This window comes from Daphnia pulex, chromosome 3 (genome assembly GCF_021134715.1).
Source record: "Daphnia pulex isolate KAP4 chromosome 3, ASM2113471v1".
Lineage (NCBI taxonomy): Eukaryota > Metazoa > Arthropoda > Branchiopoda > Diplostraca > Daphniidae > Daphnia > Daphnia pulex.
The window spans coordinates 2930811-2953285 of NC_060019.1; the positions used below are offsets into that span (position 1 = coordinate 2930811).

The window sequence follows — 22475 nt, forward strand, 5'->3', positions numbered from 1 at the left end:
TATTAACTGTCCTTCTCTCTTAAAGGCTATCACACTCATATGTTGTATAACTTGGCTTTAAATTTCTCGTCTTCAGGGTAGGATTTATTCTCTCCTTTGTTTCCAACGTAGTAAGATCCGTTGAATTCACTAAAATGGATTCCAATTTTATCGTGGTCGATTATTTTTGGGTTATAATTTACTTTAATAGTTTGACCTTGTGAAAAAGTAGACATGAAGGTATAGAATGTATATCAGGATATGTTTGTGTGAGAAATGCTGCCTTGAGTAACGTATGTCATGTCACCGTTTTCTAAGATTACGGAATAGAAAGGGAAGAAAAAGTCCTGATAAGTGCAGTGAAATTGTTTGGGGCATTTCTCGTCCCAATCTGTGATCACACATTGGCTCTTACTGTGATCTTGTGGGCTTGTTTTGAGTACAACGCTCATGCCAAAAGCATGAGTACTGTTACATTGCGTTTTTTTGGTATGCTGGCATCCTGTGGGATAAAATGACAGATTATAGTATACGTTGAAGAGTGGGGCAATATCCGGCAATAACGAAATAAGTATTTTCAAATTTAAGCTCCTTACCATGAATGTGTGGTCGATCATGAAATCTATGAATGCAGTTGGCATAGATAACTTTTATTAAATCCTTAGCCTCAAACATATGCATTTTGTGCTGTATGCATTTGTGTACATAAGTCTCTAGTGGTATGAAAGAGTTCCAAAGACAATCGAATCTCATGAAATTCAATTCAAATTGGACTAACTTCTGTTTAGGTATCGCTTGCAAGGCATTTAGGTGAATGTAGTCGGTATCTTCGTGCCCAATTAAAATGTTGTGTAACGGTACGACGATTTACCAAAAAACTGGTTCACCCACCACTTTAAAATTACTGTTTGGCGGTCGCTGATGAAGCAGCGTGAGGTTGTGCAAGTCGAAGAACAGCCAGCCTCTCCTGGGATTTGTCTCTCTACGACTATAAAAATAAGTTTTATTTTTATCTAATGAAAGTGATGTTTTGTATGTTTAATTTACTTCTCTGCAAGATCTTTTTGGAAGCAGAATCGTCCGTTGTCGGCTAGTAAATCGCTTTGCAAATTGAAGCGATTTAACGTCTCTTTTACAATGACGGCAAGAATTATTGGTTTTCCCACGCGTTCCTGCAACACCTGGAATTACAGTACTAATGGTTTTTATTACTTCCTACACAAAAATTGCACCACTTGACGCATTACTCTGACATGATAAAACTACTTTGGTGACCTAAGAGGTACTGGTGCATGAGATTCGAATCTTTTCATTATAATCTTAAAACGTCGTGCACAGTTCATTGGAAATTTCACAAATATTTGTAAGTCTTTGGCGTGTCATGTGCAGCGTATCAATTGTTTAAACTTGGTTGAGAATTATGTTTAATAAAAAAATTATTGTGGGCCCTCCGGGAAGAAAAAAAATATTCCCATTATTACGTTATCAAATCGATCTCTGTATCTCTCGATCAGGATGGCTCACTGAATCCTTCCGACGTTTGTTCAGTACCAAATTGGGTTTAACTGGACGGTCGGAAGTACCGACCTGGGGTATTTTTTTTAAAATTTTAAATTGGGCAGAGACTCGGAGGCCGAGTGTTGCCCAAGTTTATTACGTCCAAATTTAACAGTGACATATGTACAAGGGGGTTGGCAGAGACACAATTTAGCAAAAAAACGATAAGATAGGGGAGCTCGGCCTGACGGCAGCACTAGTGCGGGCATGTGGTGGGGTTTGCTCTGACAGGGGGAGGGACGATGTGCATATAAACAGAGCGACCAGAGGGAATTTTGGCCTAACGGACGGAAACATTGGCATCGACTCTTCAGGTATTGGCAAAGATCCGACCGGCCTCTCCTCTTGCCCTCCCCGCTAGCACGGAGCCGCATGTTGTGGTGCGGCCACCCGAAATGGTGAAGAAGACCTTTCGAGACATACCACCGTTTATAGGTGCAGACTCAAAAGTAGAGTGGACGTGGGGAGTGGCATCACGGAAACAGACCACGCCTTCCCTCTTCCTGTCCCCACCGACGTGGAGCCGCATATGTTGGTGCGGCCGCCCGTGGCGGCGGGAAACAGACCCTCAAGACATAACACCGTTTATAGATGTAGAATTGAGGGTAGAGAGGAGGCGGGAGTAAATGTAGAGACGAGTTTATGAGAGAAGATGATGAATGGGGGGGGGCTGGATGAACAAACCAAGAAAGTAAAGTAGGAAGAAAACGAACACTCGGACAACGGAGGAAATTGGTTGATGACAGTCTAAAAACGGACTAAGAGAAATAAAATTCCGCCCACGAAATTGCAGGCGACGGCATCCCGTTTGCACAAAACCAGTCTGTGAAGGGAGCCTATCCGCAAGAGTGGCGAAGACTAAGAGTTTGCCCGTCAGTGGACTGAGGTCACCAGTGACAGGAGTCAGTGGGCCCAAACCACAATAACCGGGCAGATAAAAAGCTGAGGAGTGCAGGTGGCCAATAGGAAAAATTAAAAAGACATAGTCAGCGCTCAACACTCGCGTTTTTTGCGGGTGAGGCGTTTGGAGCGAGAAACAAAAACGGCAAGGGCGTTCCATAGAAGGTGTCACTGAGGAAAGATATGAAGAATAGGTGACCAGGGATGACCACTGGAAGAGACGACTTCGACTAGGATTGTTCTGAGAGACGAGAAGATAGGGCAGTGAAGAATGAAATGTGGAATAGTCTCGGAGGGGGCACCACATAGGCAGGAAGCGGAAGGAGAGAGGCCGAAACGGTGTGGATATGAATTTGGGTAGCAGTGTCCGGTGATGAGCTGGGTAGAGGTGGCATTAGTTCTTCGTTCTAGCAGCACATTGGCAGACCGCACAGCTGGGAAGAAGGCTTTGGCACTTAAATTAGTCGATATGGAGGCCCACTCTTTGCTCCAGATGTCCCATAGCGTGGACCTAATCAGCTGTTTCACATGTATTGGGGAAAAATTGGCAAACAAAGTCGAGAAAGGAGAAGGAGCCTCCGCCCAGAAACGGGCCAGGATGAGACCCGGTGATTTAGCTGCAGAAAAACTAGTTTTTCGGAAACAAATATCTCGCACGCAGAGAAAGCTGGCCGGTATTCTCCAATTTCTCCAAGGCAGTAGAAAAGGCTAAGCTCATGCCGGTGCGGAAAGAGATCACTGGGGGAAGTGAGAAATTAAGAACTTCGCGGACTGCACTAGAGTCGGTGAACACAACACAGAAATCAGCCGCACCACGCCTGTGGTGGGCACGAATAAAACAATAGAGGGTGCTGGGAATACTTGGAAGGAGAGGAATAGCCATGGAAGAAAGCAGAGAGCTGAAGAGAAGGATGTTCCAGGTTGGGTAGTTGGTGAGAAGAGGAAAACTGACACGAGGCAGCAAGTGGTCGTTGTTCACGAAGGAGAGGCGTTTGTGAATGAAGTCGCGTGAAGCTATTGAGAAAACCAACCCAGAATGATGAGAGAGGAGACGCAGGGTGTTGATTTCTAGGATCCTGAGGTCAAGAGGTAATAGATTGGAGAGAAGAATGAGGGATTCAGTCGGAGCAGTTTTAAAAGCACAGGTGATGATGCGGCAAATTGTGCGTTGGAATGAGCAAACCTTCTTAATACCAGCTTTTGTTCTCAAAATGGACACCCAGACCGAGCAACCATAGGTAAAGATGGGTTCAACAGCGGATGAATATAGAAAGCGTAAGCGTTTACAATCAACACCAAATGACTACCGAAGACAGCTGCTAACAGCCATCATCGCCCGTTTAGCAGAAACACACTTAGCTTGGATGTGTGTATTATAGTTATGAAAAAAAGTTACGAAACAGAATCAAGTTTTCCCAAATTTGCTGTAATCAGAAATATTATTGCCAAAACCGAATATCAAATTTTCCTCGTCTTGTCTGTTTTAAAAACAATCTCTTTAAACTCTCTCTAACGAAAAAAACATAGTATTGAACATTCTGAATGTTGGTCTGTTGAGCCATTTGACTTTGTTAAAAATTTATCTGTAGATTCAAACAAATATGGGAACCTCCGTCACATTATATAGTAATTTTCTATTTCAATTCATACATTTGATTTAGATCAAACATCGTTCTGTCTGTTTGCCGTCTTTGAATAATCAAAAATACTTACTAAACTCTAAAGTACTAAAAATTGTTGCACAAAATGGATGAAAACTGTAATGGTATAAAAATGTGGAGTGCAAATGAAGTGGAATGCTTTTTTTAAATCAAAGAGATTTGGAGAAAACGTTACTGAGATCCTTAAATGTATATAAATACGTAATTTAACAATTATTGTTGATCTGAAATTATAATTAAATTTATCTTAACTACAATTCAACAAGAAACGAAATTAACGGTTAATCTTTCCTGCTGCTGAATGACACAGAAGTGGCTGCCTGGCTGGCACGGGTTTCAAGCTTTTGTCCAGCTGCTAAGTATAAACGACGTTTATTGGAACTATTGCGTAGTAACAACTGTGCAACCACCCAGAAGCAAGTATATTAAGTGTTCAATCAGCGTAAAGAAACTGACAGCACTGCTGGACCTGGTGATGGATGTGAGGATGAGAGTTTCCCCGTGAAAACGTGTTACTTTCAAGCAAATAAAAATCTCGTAACTGAAAAGCCGCCAAGTTCACAGTAAGTGCTTCAAGGGGTATGTTTGGTTTAAATATCTTTTGTGTTTTACGAAAATTCAGCTAATATGAATTTCATGTAGGATAAGATAAAAGTAAGAGAATTTCTTAATTCAGACAAGCTTGGAAGACAGATTGTTAAAAACTTCATTGAGAACAATGAAACATTTGCAACGCACGAAGAAATGAAAAAATTGTTCAGTTAAAAAATCCAGCTTTGACTATAAACTAGGTCACCTTTTCCTCTTTGAAAGGGTGATCTTTTTTTCTATATTTCGTCTTGAATATTCTCAGTATTTAGAATTATTTTCGAAAAGCTTGTTTTCGAGATTTTGTTGAGTTAAAGAGAAAAAATAAGCGCGTCAAATCAAGATTTTGTCAACGCACCCGAACGCATTGCAAGCGATGAGGCTCTTGATTACTGAATTAGGTCACAGGCATTAATGTTATTGTCTCTCGTTCTGCAACTCAAATGGAATGGCTTTCGATGTGATTTTATGTATTTTTTTCATAATCAAGCCAACTTTCTTTACTTTATTATAAAGTACCAGCAATGAGTTTTTAATCATTAAAACGTAGTATTGTTCTGTATGTGTACCGTAATCCGCATTCTTTTTGTACAAATGATGTAATGTTTTCAATAAAGTCATTTATTAAATCACATATTTAAGTATTCACATTTATTGTACCCACACTTATTCCACACTTTTTTGCCCAATAATTAGTGTGGTTTTCTACTTACAATTAACCACACTTAGGCCCTAAGTGGAGAGGCACACCTTCATTTGGGTTTGCCCCAAAGTGAACTAGTCCACTTATAAGTAGGTACCCACACTTTTTAGTGGGGACTTTCATTTCCACACTTGTAAGTGGAGTAAAATTTTTTCTGTGTGGAGAAAGGCTGTTTTCAAATAATCGCATAAAAACGGTGTGAAATGCCGTCTAGGAACATCCGCAACCTTCCAAGTTCAGGAAACTCCCTTGCGCCTTGTCTTGGGTATAACCAGTTACACAGTGAAAGGAAAACCCTGGAGCTATTATCCTCGGCTATTTGTAGAAACACTATTTTTACGGAACTTATGAATGGATTTACGTCATTTTAACCTGCGTTAGGAAATTTTCCGATCTTTATTCCTTTTCTCGGTTGGATACCTATCTATTAAAATATAAACTGAAATTCATGTAACGAAATGAAACATTTGCTGGCAATGGAAAAAGTTACAATTCAAAGATTTCGAACCATTTCAATGACCTTAAATAATGTTCTTTCACTCTGTCCCGCTTAACGTGGTGTTTCACAGTTCCTGGAAGAGTTTCTATGAACGCTTTTTTATGTATATTCCTTGATGATTTCTATAATTAATTGATTTGATGATTTCTTTAATTATAGGGAAAGAATTCCCCCCCCCCCTCGGCCCCTCCCCGTCTGCCAAGTAGAAAAAAAAAATGATGTAAACAGTGAAAGGCCACAAGTACGTAGTCCAGTGATGAACGTTTGACTGTGTAACATACGCCAACTGTTAAAATCTGTCAATATAATCAATAAAGTAGTTGAGGCACATTAGTCACTCTGATGGCTGTCAGTGTTGCAGGGAATAGTGTTCCCCATTCTTTGTTTTCCCAAGGTAGGGAGTAGAATCATTATTTTTTCTAGTAGACCTAGCCTAATATAGATTCATTCTTATTTCCAAGAGTGCATATGAAAGACAATTTTTTTTGTGAATGCCCCATTATGGTCTAGCGGCTCAGCAAACAAATCTGGTTGGATGACGGAAAAGGATTTCGTGTTGTTCTTAGAACACTTCGTCAAACATATTCGCCCATCTGTAGATAAACCGGTTTTGTGGACAACCATGGGTTCCATTTGTCCGTGGAAGGACTTAATTACGCCAAAAAAAAATGGCATTATAATGCTTTCCTTCTCATAGACTTCAACCACTGTATTTATCAGTTTATGGCCCACTGAAAAATTATGGAAACGGAGCTATAGGAGCCTGGCTGAAGAAACATCCAGGCCATGCGTCATGTTCCAGGAATTGTAAAGAAGGCTCTTCCACGTACTGGCACACCCAAAAACATTATGGCTGGATTCGAAAAAGCAGGTGTGACCCTTACAATCGAAATATTCTCACCGAAGAGGACTTTGTTCCGTCAATGGTAACATATCGACCAAACCAAAACCAGACAAAACAATTTTAACCTTTGCTTTTGCCTCCTACTACGCTTGAAGAAATCGATGTAATCCCAATTGAAGAGAAGTAGGTGATTTAATAAATTCCGTTTTGGTTGAGCAAGGATAATCATCTCGAAGTAGGCTTACATCCGTATCATCACAAGCAACAACGGACGGATCAGTGTAACAGCATCAGTGTTCACGCATCAAATCTGTAAAACGCAACAATTATAGGCGAATAAATATGACGATAGAATAATATGGAAAAAATGCGAAAAAATGACACCAAACGATACGCTCCTTTGGCCAAGATTTAACTTCCTTCGACATTTCTCAAACAAGTCAAGTGTCAAAATCAGCGATTCAATCAGCCATATTCACACCGAGAAATAAAAATATAACAAACTCGAGACAAATCGTGGCCTTGACAACTTGCAATCATGTCCCATGACCCAAATGTTCAATAATGACAATTATTTTAGCGCTGATGTTAATAGGGGGAGACAAGCAGCAATGGACGTGGGCGCATTGTATTGGATAGCGTATTCACACACCGAAAGTCGCTAGCGAGTTCATCTAAAAAATGTATTACTCAATGGGTTGTTTCACAAAACAATTGAATGAACTACAGCGATTATATAACATGTGACGGACATAATTCTTCTAAATGACTTTGCCCAACAATTATGACGTCATTTTCAAGCATGCGATTGAGCTATCACATCACTCATCTTCAAAATGCAACGCCTATAACACGCAATAAAATTTATCAATTTATTTAGCACCTTTCGCCTGAATCGCTGACCTCGAAGACATTTCAGACGTCAAAGAAATTCTAGAAATCGACGTTTAATCGAATCATTTCCGAACTTTTAGATTTCAAAGGAATTGAACAGGAGAAAACCTTAAATAACTGTGCTCTATCACAGATTTCAATCGTGAGACGTTCATACTTTTTTTTACTCCTACTTTATTTCACCATACTTGTTTTTTTGTGCATACTTATTTTTTTACCTACTTAAAATCTGCCTACTAATCTTAAGAAATGAAAGCACTAATAAAAAAATGATGTGAGTAATATACTATTTGTATTGAAGTCACAATTAATTGTCACAAAATGAAATAATACGGAACATGGGTTTATCTCCCACTCTTCATATCCTACCTCTGGAAGAGTGCAATTCGATAAGTCACAGCATGAACAATAAAATCGAAAGGCTTGTGTTAAGCTCAAACGAATAGCTTAACAACGAAGGGTAAAAATATGTAGTAAGCATTTATCACAATTACTAGCATTAGAAAAGAATCAGTTGATGTTCAACATGTTGGTTAACTGCATTGGGCACTAGGTCACCATTGTCATCTGCTTGCCATAAGAAGCTTGTGTTAAACTCAAATAAAAAGCTCGAGAGTATAGTCTAATTATAATATAGTAACTTATCACAATTAAAAAGACTATACTTATATTGAAAATATACAGCGTTCGGTTGCTGTTTTTTGCTTCCCCAACGGTAGGAATGGATGGGTGTATATAGCAGGACGCCAGCGTCCTTTCATCTATTGGCCTCATAAAACTCTGTGGAAAACCCATCAAAATAGTTGTAAAAAGATTTTTTCCCCAATTCTTTTTTTGTACACATTTTTATCTCTTCTGTTGTTGTTGTTCCCCCCTTTAGTCTATTTACTGTGTTGGCTGAGAAATAAAAGGCCAAACTTATTTGGACGTGGTTGACTGAATCACGCATCAGCGATCATGCGCAGCACGACGATCAGCGAGCATCAGCACGACCCAGGGAGATCATAAAAAAAACATTACGGAATTCTCCCCCCTTCATCTTAGAATACGTAAGAGAGAGAGAGGGGGGTTACCATTTATAAAGGAACGCGGCCACCGCATATGTACACATAAATCCCCTTTTATAGGGTTATCCTAACCCTAAAAGTTCCTTTTTTTATACAACTTTTTTGATGTGTTTGTTTGATTCCGCAAGAATATATCAGACTCCCCTCCGCAACGTAAAAATTTTGTTTGATGAATCGCCCAACAGAGAAAGAAAAAAAATAAAAGCTTAAAGATGACGTGGAAAATTCATATATTTATTCATTACACTTGGCATTCGACTAATTCCGTCAACAACAGACAACAGGCCAGCACGAAATTGGCGAAAAAATTGTCAAAAGTTCGAATTCGATTGCCTTAGAGAAACACCTGTTATTTATAGACAGCATTCTTGAGCAGCATTCGTGAGAACCAAAGAGTTTCCCTCCCCCCCCCCCCAAAAAAAAAAACAAAACAAAACAAAAACAAACAAACAAACAAACTAAACGTGAACGGCAACATGTTTTCGGTGTCCGTTCTGACTGCACACGCACAACAGAAAAAGGGGTTTGAAAGTGGAAAATGTCGTTTTGGAAAAATGCAACCAAAAACATGAATAAACTCTCAATCGTAAAACCAACCAAAAATGTTTTACAACGACCTGCTCGGCAGCTCATTTTCTTGGCCAGTTGCTGGACTACCATTTCGGGTGTGACTGGTGTAATAGGAGGTGGAATGCTGTCGACGCAGATGGGTGGCTGCCACCAAGCTGCAAACCGGCAGCAAGGCAGCTCTCCCCACCTGGAAAGTGTCGGCGTCACATCACTATTGTTGTTGTTGTCCTTATTCTTTTGAATGGGAATAGAGGCTCTAGCGCTCGTCAACATTTTCCATTTTCACTGGACTACTTTGATGTGCGACGATGAATGCGGCAGAGATGCAAATATGGCCGCCCGACATCTTCGTAAGTTACGAAATACAATTTTTTTTCTTTCTTTTTCATTGCGTAATCTTGTTAGATTTGTAAGGATAAAAACAAAAGACCTTAAAAAAGCTCTGGAAACTCCCCTTTTAAGTAAGGTATCTCACCCTTTCTTTCGTACAAATTTGAAAAATAAAAAGGGGAATTTTCCTTGCGCATTCCTTGGACTTTTTGTTTTCTTTTTCTATTTTTCTCTAATCGTTTTTTAAATATAGGAGTAACGGACCCGTCGTTCTAGCCCTCTATATTGTAAATAAATTTTAAGTTGATACTGAAATTAAACTGAATTTTTTAATCAAAAAAAGAATAAAACTGCATATCGGTGCAATAAACCAAGAAGTGCGGCATCAATCACAACGAATCTTGACAGGAAAGAATTGCGGTTCCTTAGTCAATTATTAGGCCTACATTGATAAGCGATAGTATAGTTATTAATTATCTACATCTCTTCATCGAAAACCACACTGACTCATTCTAGAATTAGACATTTAGTTGTCATTGATTTCTGATTCCTCTCGTCTTTATTTCTAATTAACAGCTACTCTCCTGCAGTTTTAGAACAGTATCATGAAGAAATTGATGCCATGAGACAATACTCCGAGACATACAAGAATATAAATACCTAAACATCCTAGCCACTTGTTGATTTTCAGAACGGTCTCAGCTTTTTATCGACTCTAGACTATATTTCACCCCCAAAACAAGGCCCAGAATGCCGCAAATTCCAATGAGGAGGTGACACAAAAGATTCCTGGGGCTGCCCGCTGCCTGATCGATGCCGTGAAACTGGACTTCGTTTAATTGATGCGATACCATCGTCAGCAAACGAATAACGTTACTCCATCAGACGCTACGTAAATACTTAACCAAGTGATTTGACTATGCCGATTTGAGGGCCTACATATTTATGCAAGAATAAATCTACTGGCAAATGATTGTATCAAGGAAAGAAATGTTCCTCCATCTGGCTGGCGGGCGAAGCTGACTGTGGTAAATACGACACCACATCTGGCTAACTAATCATCATACTGTTCCCATTGTGGCTTGCGTTTGACAGGAAAAACCATATCCATATATGTTCCATATCCTTTAGCATCTAATTATAGTGATGTAACTACTATAGTCTAAATTTCTGAATCGGAAGAAAAAACATCAGCTAAAACATATCAGCTAATTCTGAAAACCATTACTTTGGACTTTTTTTATCATTAAGTCTAGGGTCCTTTGCTAGAATTTTTTAAAAACAAATTTCTTTTCAAAAGCTTTTTTTCACCTGGAAACTCCCCTTTTATGTAACGTTTTTTTGCCTTCCTTTTATGCAAATAATAATAAAATAAAGATCCCCATGTCTACATTTCTTTTTCTCTCATTTTTGGTTTGTTTTTCTATTTTTCTCTAATCGTTTATTTTTCTTTTTTCATTTTGGGGGGTTAGCGGCGCTTAGCGCCCTACATATATTGTAAATAGATTAAAGTTAATACGCGGATAGCTTTCTAAATGAATGACATTTCACAACCATGTGAAGAGGGTTTATTTATTCTTAAGTAATAAATATAAAAACAATTTCACTCTCAAAAACTAGGTCTGTGGTTGGGTTAATCTCGGTTAATCTTTTAGTCGCGTTCCCATGTACTGCCATCGTCACCAGCCGATTCATTTTACACTGTTATTCAATTACAACAATTAATTTATCAGCAAACTGATTTGACTACAATGACTTGACATAGCTTTACAAACAAATACGGCCTACGGACAAATAAATGAAACAACGAAAGACATTTATGCCCACGGCGAGCGAGTTCAATCTAGTAATTAATTGGCAAATTTCAAAATACTTTGCAAAAACCCCAAAAATGTTATTGCGAATAATCCTGACGGCTTCTTCTTTGAATTATTTTATTATTTTACTTTGGGAGTATTGCACCCTTTGGCCTTGTCATTACAAATAAATTCAAGTTAATACCGGTACTCAAATTGGAACCAAATCGTTTTTTAAAAGAATATAAAAGTCGATACCTGTTTCGATGCAATAGGCAAACCAGGCAAACAACAACACCATCAATCATGATGAAGCCCAGACAGCTGCAAATCCCAATGAGGAGATTGCGCAAAAGATAGCTGTCGCTGCCTGACAAATGTGGCAGTTTTGGGAATTCAACGAATCCACCTCGAGGAATACCGGGACGTAATTTGAAGTCGGTAATGAGAGAATTACATCTGAGGAATCACTTTCTTCATTAGTTATTGGCATTTCTTTCTTCAAAGCTGCGGGTGTTAATTTATAGACGAATTTGTGAATTTTGCGTCACCTTTTCAATCTCTATTAAGTATTAAGTACCGTCACTGTCACAAATTAGGTTAGGTCTCTATATCTTTTCCCATGAATAATTCGTTTCATTTTTCATGTTGCACCGCCAGGACTGTTGATTTTCCGTTGCGTTCCGTTTGGGAAGGGCGACTTTTCACATGATGTGGGAGGTGAAAGCAAAGTGCGGTCACTTTAAGTCAACCACCCATGTACGGCCAGTGCCTTTGAGCTTTAAGCCTTTAATGAAAAGATGATCTGGGGCTCAACTGGTGGGTCTCTTGGTCCTTCTCCGACGTAAAGCTATTCGGTGCTGATAGGAAAACAGTTGGACGAGTCGATTTTGCTGACATTTTGGGTAATTGCAAAGGAAACGGATTTCGCCATCCGTGGAGACAACCATCTTAAACCAAAAACAAACAAAAAAAAAAGAATTTTCAAGATTGGAATGATTCTTTTGCGACCCAACCATTACGTACATTCTATTACGTACCAGTACTTAACCTCCTAGAACAGCTCCTCTGGTCTGATTGACCCATCACGGACACAAGGAATGTGACAACGACTCCAATTGCAATTGCGGCGGCCGCATTCCCATGTAATTGGTGTGACGCCATCGTCACCAGCCGATTCACTTGACACTAGTCTACTGAATTACCAATTATTCGACAAAGCTTGATAAGTATTCAGACAAATAAATGGATCAGCGAAAGAAATTGACCTCTGTCGTGGCGTGCCAGTTGACTATGGGAAATACTAAATCTTGCTGTTTTGTCTTCAGATTGTTGCATTTGCGGCTTGCATTTAACAGGAAATACGTGATACATCGGATTCTTATACCTTTTTAACATTGATAAGCAGCTACTTTTTAATAAGAAAAAAAAAACATTGGCCAATTCTGGAATTACTGGAATTACTGGAATCATTCATTTTGTTAACATCGATTTCTCGGGTCTATTATTACAACAATTTTATTAACTTCAAAATCCAAACATTATCAATAATCCTGATAGCTAAATTTCCTCCAAGCTGATTGCGGCTGATTGTTTAACAGCTTCTTCATCTTCACGTATAGGGCGACTCCTTTAAAAGTAGAATGGAAGTTACGTGAGACGTTGAACCGAATCATTGTCCCCACTCTTTTTGCTGTTTCTGCGTTCCAGCGATCGACTCCTCTAAGATGCAAATTACTGATCGTACATGTACAATTAAAAACAAAACTAGACAGTTTCACTGGTACAATCACACACGCTGGGGTTGTAAAAAAACGGCGCAATTATATCCGTGTGTCAGAGACAAATCGGGCCATTAAAAGAGCCGGCTCGCTGCGGGACCAAGACCATTTAGAAAATTAGTTTAATGACCCCTCCCTCTGTACTGTAAAGCCTTCTCTCTCTTTCTCTTTCTCTCTGTCTCTATTGTCTCTTTTCACTTTCAAGAGCGGACGATATATTACATCATTGTAACAAATCCGCCAGGGCCAGCGCCTATACAAGTGTGGGAGAATATTATGCGCGACGAATTCAAATTGCCGACGAAATTGACCAATGGGAAACCCGTCAAGACTCCGCCGAAATCGTCCGCTGCTCTCGGCAACGACGTCTACTCGTCGCCGTACGAAGTCCGCGTCCGCCCGCCCGCCTCCGACGTTCGTTGCTCCGCCGGCTACTCCATCCGCTGACAGCAACCAGCAGTCAGAGCCAAACGAACCTTCATCGGTTAATTCCGATAAAGATTCTTCATCTTCTAAAATGACAATCATCCGTTTCGTTCGTTCACTACCCAAAACGACGAATCAAAATGAACCGTTGCCGCTTCTCTCTGAACAGGACGCCGAGATGTTGAGTCGGTTGGTTGTCTAAATCGTTATATTCCGGTTCCAATCATTGTCAAATAATAATTTTTTTTTCTAAATATTTGCTTGAAAAAACTAATTATTGCAAAAAAACGACAACATTCTACGTTACTCTGGTTGATGAGTATCGTGGCAAATTATGTTGACATTGGTATCTAGTCAAATCTGTTTGAATTTTTGTTTTGTTACTTTTGTTTTCCTTTTGTTTCTTCTTTAATTATCAATGGTTTGGAATTGCATTGTGAACATTCCAGCTGTGTTTATTTTTACATAGACCTTGGACTTCCTGTAACATTTCATATCAATCCACTCCAGAGGCTTTTCATAATTATGTGTCCCCTATACAGTATGGTCCAAAAAAATCCGAACAACCTAAAAGCCACCTATCAGTCATGCGGGAACTATGTTAGGCTTTTTGGTCCTAATTTTGGGGGCTAAGAACAAAGCGAAAGGTGGGAAAGAAGAAAAAGGAGTAATAGGCTCATTTAGCCACCGGTCATGCCTTTCCCCCCAAAAAAAATCATGAATGAAACCAGACAGGCTGGCTCATGCAAGTCAATTTTGAGCGAACGTCGTGACGTCAATGAAATCATTCGCGATTATTAATCATTTCCTATTATTTTCCTATCATTTAATTAAAGAAGTAATGAAAAACGACAATTTGATTGTCAATTAAACAAGATTCCATTTTTTGGAGATGCCGTGATTTGAACTCGGGACCAAAGGTTCTTGTCTTCGCTTTGTTCCTAGCCCCCCAAAATTAGGACCAAAAGTGAAACATAGTTTCCCGCAATGTGGGTAGGTGGCTTTCAAAAAAAAATCGGTGTTCGGATTTTTTTGGACCATACTGTACATAATAACAGGCTATTACTCGTGTATGTAAACGAGACATTTTCATATTCGACGTTATTTTTGCGCTTTCGTTCTTCTGTGACTACAATGTTCAAGCTGTCGGTTAACTTCTGCATTTGGCACTAGATCACCATGGTCAACTGATATTCAAAAAACAAATTGTGTTAAGATCATATTAATAGCTCAAAGCAAATGATATGCCTAATTAATATATAGTAACTAGTCGTCACAATTACCATCACTGGGAAAATGAGGTGTGAGTTGGATCAACTGACTACCAGCATAATCCAGCTGCTTGTCAACTGCTTCCTTTAGCACAAAATTAGCACCATCATCACCTGTTACATATAAAAAGCTTATGTTAAATCAAAAAGCATAGGTTTTTTATAATAGTCAAAAATGAATACCATCAACAGTATGGTGTAGTTTACTTATGAGCTGACTGTGATGTTTTGGCTGCTTGTCAACATCGTCACCATTGATTCCTATTTTAGGAACAAATTTCAATTAACAGTTTTAGGTTTTGAAACAAACAGGATTTTTTAATTAATACTTACTTGAATCAAGAATTTTTGACCTTTCAGCAACTCTTGCTGCCTTGCTGCTGATTTTGTCCGTGCACTTTGGTTTCTTGTTGTATAAAGCTTGCTGTGCAATTGAATCTAAACATGAATAGACAAAATCAGTGCTGCCTTATTATGGAGATTCGTTAGTTGTTTCTGAGCAGCAATCATCATTCTTATTGTTTTTCGTTTCAGACTTCTAACTTTAACTACCTCATCCACAGTAAAATGAAATAATGAAATCAGCATCACTCGTTTCAGTTTATTCCAGCTTTACAAGAACATTTTGTTCAAGATCAAGAAATATTTCAGACGAATCCACATCAATTTCATAATTAAAACATCTTCTACGCGTGTGTTCAAATTACCACCGAGAGAAAAAATGGACTTGTCAGCAAACATTTCTTTGAACAACAGTTCTTTTAAAACTACCAGGTCAGGTATTAAAGGATTGTAAATGGGTAGTACAATTTTTTCTACATGGACAGGCTCTGTCAATGATTTGAATTTAATCAAGAGTTCTCTTGACCTTCTATGACTCTACAATATCTGACGTGCAGAGCGTTAAAGCAAGGTAAAATGATGAGAGGACAGTGACGCTGAAAATGAGAACAGATGGGTTATTTTGGTTTAGTGGTACAAATTCCCGTACGAAACGGCAAGATGATTTTTAGCTTAATTACAGCTATCCATTTAGGGGGGTAAAGCTAGCTGCTTCTAGGTTACAATTTTTAAAAAACAGCATGGAATTTCAGGGTTAGATTAAACTTAACATTAGCAGGGGAAAAAAGCTGGCCGTTTAGCAGCTATAGGACAGCTATGATTTATTAGCCTACTAAATACAAGCAAACCTTAAGCTAGTATATTCTTCCTATTTGATACTTAGAATTACCTAGTATATTCTTCCTATTGCATACCTATAATTAGTCACATACAAAAATGAGTTCAAATTTCTTTGTATTTGACGACGAGATTAAAATGCAAAGACTACGTTATACAGCATGACAAAAATGGAGTTTAACAGCAAACATATTGCTAAGTTGACGAGGGAAACAATAAGGCGCATAACTGGCAGTTTGTAGAGGGATGTAACAGCAAACATATTGCTAAGTTGGAGGGAAACAATAAGGCACATAACTGGCAGCTTGTAGAGGGGTGTAACAGCAAACATATTGCTAAGTTGATGAGGGAAACAATAAGGCACATTAAATGGCAGCTTGTAGAGGGACTCCATCCCTCCTTCTACAAGCTGCAAAAGGAATAAGTACGCGACATTTTTTATTTTGCTACTAGTTCATCCACAGCAGATCCGTCGTCGTTTAACGCTTTTTTCACAGAGCTGTGCTCGGTGAGTAATTTTTGACTTATTAGAGGGTTAACCGTGGTAGCCGGAATTCTCATGTTGTGCTTGCTCTCCCAAAATTTCATGGTGAATTCTGTAAATAGATAGGAAATAATGAGAGATGAAATCATGTCGAATTAATTAAGTTTGTCATACGTATGACTGCATTTCTTGCATCGGCTGGAATAGCCGGCTTTGCTGGCAAATTTTTTTTAATAGGGTCGTTCATATCGCTCGGTGCTTTGCGACCAGATAGGGAGTGTGAAGCCATGAACGCCTTATCCCACAAAGCCTCCATTATAGTCGCCACCATCTTTCCTATTTCCCTGAAAAAAAAATGGGAAAATGAGAAAATGGGCTGAGAGAAATTTGTTAAATTACGTTTGAAATTACTTGGTCGTAGTTCCTGATTTTCCGTATGACATAGCCAATCTGAGCGCGCTGGGATTAATCATTATGTTGAAATCTTCATGAAGTTTCACCATTGAACGCAAAGAAGCTGCACTATTAGCAGCGTTTACTGCTACAGACTGACGGCTATTTGATGGCAAATTAGCCAGAGCGGTGTCCAGCAACAACACAGATTCCCTTAGAGCTATTTAAAATATAAAATCAAATTAAAATTTACAACCTTGAATAGATGTCAGTCTTAACCCTACTTTGTGCTAGTACTAATGGGTTATCATCACGTAAACTCTTTATAAGTTCGTCCTTTTCATGTAGTTTCCTTTCGTATTCAGCTTTCAGATGTTCGTAATCAATCAAGCTTTGATTCAACTGTTCTTTGAAAAAAGAATTTTCTTCCTCAATGTCTTGAAGGGAATTTGACTGTCCAATGATCTGAGCCTCCTGACTGTTTTCGTCATTGCAAGCATCCAGATGAGATGCTTCATTATTCAAAGATTGCAAGTCTTTCGAAAACTCCTTCATAAAAAAATAGAAATTAATGAATAAGTTTTTTTTTAAACCACGCGTTTTGCATTTACTTCTCTACTTGTAGTTCGTAAAGATGATGGCGTGTTACACCGAGATACTGGAGGAGTCAGAATAACTTCATTGCGATGAACGGCCGAGTGAACAGCACCATTACTTGAGGCACTGCCACCAATACAGCGATCCTGTACATATATACAAATCTTTACTCATGCATGCCAGTGATTATAAACACAGATTTAATAATTACTACATCAGTCCGGGGGATTTTGTTGTGGGTACGAGGAGGAGGAGATGGAGCCAGCCAATCTACTTCTTCATTACCAGAGTCTGATTCTTCGCTTTCAGATGATGGTAGAGCACTAACACCCAAATCACTGACTTCATCAGCTGTTGGTTTGATTGCTTGATCTTTGCTTCTTGATGGATTTGTTTTCGTTGTTTTTCTCTTGTTGTTATCTATGGGTTCTATGAATAAAAGATTAAGTATAGCAAACACTTTGCGAAAATAGAAATATTAAAAGAAACCTGAATTTGAAGTATTCCCAACTGTTGGAGGCAAAGACTTCTTGGCATATGAAACAGAAGCAACAGGTTTGGGGGCCACTTGGGATTTTGGAGTTGAGTGCAAGATTTTGATGGAGCGTGCAGATTTTGGTTTAGATTTAATCATTGCATCACGAGTTATTTCCAACACCTCCATGTCTTCTGTTAAAATGAAAAAACATTGGTTAGAAAGAGCATGCGATATAACATCAAGTTCAACAATACAACCACTTGAGAATGTAATTACATGCCCAGCTCTCAGTTCCAAATGGATCGATGGGTCTTCACCTGAAGCACTGTGCTTGGAAACCTAAACAAACATGATTTAATACAACTTTACGACATTTAGTTTAAATGTACCATTACTTTAAAGCAACATCAGTCTTCCCAGAAATGAACTCTTTGAGCATGCGAATCTTGTCTTCAAGGTTTGGAAGCGACACGAATGTTTTGGGAAAGGCTATGGAATCCATAGGCCCAATACCTAGCTCTGTTTTACCTTTTTTAAAGGAAACGAGAACGTAAATTGTGGGGTTTCCCATTTTTCCAATATTGTTAGGAAAACGATTCCTGATAAGTAAAAACTATAAAATACTTCACACGTCGAAAAAGAAAACGCGTCATAGAGACGAAAGTGAACTAGAATAATGGCAGCTGGAAATACCTGAGCGCCAAAAATTGAAAGCGTTGCCAGATTGTGTTTTCGATTATTTTTTAAATACCAGCAATAAATGGAGTAAAAATGAAATTACCGGAAAAAAATTGCAAATTAAAAGAAAACAATGACAATTTTCATTTGGAGATTTTAAATTTACTGTATTCAATCTGTTTCAACTGAATTGGGTAGGGCAGGTACAACGTAAGTTTCAGTAAGGCAATTACGAAATCCAATTACAGCTTTTTTCATGATATCACTTGCACTGAATGCAACAAGAGTCGATGACAAGCCAACGCATTTTGTAGACTGTCCAGGTAAATTACAAAAATGTAGGGATTCTAAACATTTTGGAGCGGGAGAATACTTTTCTTTAGAGATGGACCCCATGATTCGACCGAGTAAGAAAACGTCTCCCGTAGCATCATGAGCTTCCAAATTGAAGGAAACAATTTCTTCGATGATAAAGAACACATCATTTTTCATGTAAGCGCAATAGTTAATCCGTTTTGGTGAACGAGTGTAACTCGTAGTTGTGAATATTGCTTTCTTTCCAAAAAGAAGTCTTTTGTAAGAGTAATAGCTTTTGATGTTTAAAGGCGCCAGCTCACGTACGGAAGAGAAATAATTTTGAATCGCGGATTGGCATTCTTTGCTTGCTAATTTTTTCTTCGGAACTCCAAGAACTTTCAAATTAAAGACGGACGAGTCAATATCTAATGAACTGAGTAAATCATGGTGAGAAATGTTGAGAAAGTCTTTAAGCAGTACTGATTTGTTTTGCGGCAAGTTGTACTTTAACATTAGAGTAATTGCATCCGAACGTAAAGCTTTTTTCATGAGAAGATTTTTCACCATTTGCTCTGGTACGCACTGTGTCCCATTAGTCGATGACACCAAAACGCCATTGAACCACTCTGGAATGAAGGTCGACCAGCTCCAAATGCATCCCCAATTTAGCGTAGCACGAGCTAAATGCGTTATCAAGTGGAAATTGAAACGCATGTTTTGATGTCCATATAAAACTTCAGCTTCACGAACGAAGTGTTGAAAAAGGAAATCCACTTCTTGAACGAGGTTAACTGTTACCTCCTCTTGTAACAAAACTTGAATTCCATATGTGAGGCACAGAAAGTGATCGAAATACACCTTCGGCAGGAGGTCTTCAAGCGCTAAGAAGTAGTACAAAGCAAAAGCTCTGAAGTTGGATGCTTTCCACTGACCTATATCAGACAATGAGCTGGACGTCCGTGTTATCTCATAAGGTGGCTTCATTTGCTTCAGACGAGCATCTAAATTTTTTTTTTTTTTTCATCCAAGTACCAAGGTTGTTTAAAATATTTGGTCAAAGTCCATAAGTCCACCAGAAATTTAATTCCTCCTTGGCAGACACAATGCAGATAATCCGGTACTTGCGCCTCGACGTAATCAAAATCCAAAAGAGCCAAAAATGGAGAAGGGCCTTTAATTCCGTGGAGGCGTTTCCCGTTACCCAGAACAGTCTGTATGAAAATACAAATTCGATATAGGAATGTACATCTTGTAAATAACAGTATTAAATTGAAATACCATCAGATCACGTTCGTGCTGTTCAATAGTTCTCGGTGCAAAAGTAGGATTTGAGGTCAGATCGGGGTATACTCTTGTACTTCCACGGCCAATTTTAACCATCTCTCCTGCAAAGGAAAATAATGAAACAATTTTAGAAGATTTCAATCACGCACATATGACTGAATTCTTACCAGGATGAAGACAAAAATCGCATCCACACTCTCCTCGGAAAGTGGAACCATTTAGAAAAACACTGCGTGCCATGGAATCTGTTGTGAGAATTAATGGCTTCACCAAATAAGTTCGTTGATTGAACTGCACTCCTTTGGTCCCAAGCTGCTGGAGTTCCGATATTGAGGCTTCAAGGAAAGGTCCACTTGGGGGCTTTTTGTTACCGTACCATAAGGCGAATAAGAGAATATTTGATCTTCTTAACCAGTAAGGGAGTTCGTTAGGTACTCCCATAAATGCCCAAAAAGTAAATTTGCTTGTTTTGTGACACTCAGCTCCGTCTGTGTTAAGTTGCAGAGTGATGTAACTGATGAGCTCATCAGTGATTCTAACTTTGTCTCGATACAAGTCTCCAGTTTGAATATCTCCTCTTGTTTTCCCGTCACAGTGGTTCTGCTTATCATCAACCCTTTTAGCTGCGCCACTCTCCAACAAATACTGAATTTGTTGCTCGATAGATAGCACTAAAAAATAGCAATTTTTTGTTTCCTTGCTAAAGCGATGGCCACATGGCTGTGAAGCTAAAGGTACACCATCGGCACCAGTTTTCAGTACAGTATCGCAGTTTTTTTCATTGCATACAAAGATCTTCTTAGTTGGTTGTATAACCTTATCATATTTTTCTGCACACTTGGCTGCACTTGTCATTTCTTCGACAGTTGATCCAGTAAACAATTTCAGAATTCTCAGATGATCCTTGAACGCAGCATTAGATAGTCTATGTTTCAGTTTATATGCCAAGCAAACTAAAGCAAGGTAATTGCCACGATCACAGTCTTTCAGGCCTTCCAATAACATTCAATTTTATGGTATTAGAATGTGAGATATCAACAAATAATAAACTAATAACACATTTTACCATAAAAATGTAATCATCCATATCTTCTTCTTCGTAAGTGTTGTTTCCAAATAACTCGTCATCAGCATTGGAAGCCTCAATGTCAATGTCAGTGTCTCCAGTATTTCCACACGTATCATAAGGCAAGTCAATTACCTTACAATTAAACAAAATAATTTCATTATAGCAAAATCTTGCAAATAATTGATGTTACCTCAGGCGGCCGACTTTCCAACGGACTTATCAATTGTTGTAGCTGTTGAACTTCGTTTTCTGCAACATCACTGATAGACAATTCTATTTGTTCCTTCATATGTAGCTGCAGATCCAAATATGCTTCTTCAACTCCCCATTTTCGTTTTAAGTATCGAGAAGGTTCTTTCTCTTTAGGTGGCATTTGGACACTTGGATTTTTCCAACGAAAATGACAACCAAAATAAAGTAAAATTAACAATAGCAGCCAGTGCTTATTCCACTCCAAAATTTTGCTTTAATTAGCCTCCAACGTTGACACGTTGTAAGATAGGTGGCCATCAATTATGGCCAAATTTTCTATATACATAAAAATGTATGTTTATTCAAACAGAGGGCTCTGACTAAAAATTTTATTCGGTACCCTACGACTAGCTAAAAATAGCTTCATGCACAAAGGCTGGTCGCTACTAGCTACCCTTAGCTAAAACTTACTGCTGCGCAAATTAGATAAATTTTATAAGTCGAACGACTAGCTCGAAATAGCTTAACGTACATAGGCTGGTCGTTACTACCTACACATGGTAAAATTACTGCTGAACGCAAGCAGTCTAGTATCAACAGGTTTAAGCTAGCTGGTAGAAACGAGGCTGCTCCCGTTCAGCTGTAATGTAACTTAAAGAAAGATAAGTATGACCAACCTACGTACGTAAAGCTATTTTTTAGCTAGTCGTTCAGAGACCCAGCTAAACAATTCGTACGGGTTTTCCCCCTCAACGCAGAACCAACGTTGTTGCCCTAAACCACTTTTACAACAGTTATTTTTTTACAACAGTTTCCGATGGTAAATGTTTTAGGTTTTGTTACCGACTAAACGTTTTTAAATTTTCCGTAGTAGTGTTAATATTACCAGCAGTTAGAAATTTTGATTCAAAGCTTATCATTACCGCTTCGTAGACCTCTTTAATAGTTTAATACTAAT

The 22475-nt window shown here is 38.7% G+C and overlaps 2 protein-coding genes across 2 annotated transcripts; both read right to left on the reverse strand.

Moving 5' to 3' along the window:
- Positions 1-18827: 18827 nt before the first annotated feature.
- LOC124190247 lies at positions 18828-20308 on the reverse strand. The gene is made up of 2 exons (XM_046582843.1): positions 20251-20308; positions 18828-20183 (listed from the first exon to the last, which is right to left on the reverse strand). Exon 2 carries the CDS (start codon positions 19954-19956, stop codon positions 18847-18849), a length of 1110 nt encoding a protein of 369 aa, XP_046438799.1. The 5' UTR covers positions 19957-20183; positions 20251-20308; the 3' UTR covers positions 18828-18846.
- Positions 19974-22175, reverse strand: LOC124189940. The gene is made up of 4 exons (XM_046582450.1): positions 21516-22175; positions 20424-21457; positions 20251-20357; positions 19974-20183 (listed from the first exon to the last, which is right to left on the reverse strand). Exons 2-4 carry the CDS (start codon positions 21259-21261, stop codon positions 19974-19976), a joined length of 1155 nt encoding a protein of 384 aa, XP_046438406.1. The 5' UTR covers positions 21262-21457; positions 21516-22175.
- Between the last annotated feature and the right edge of the window lie 300 nt (positions 22176-22475).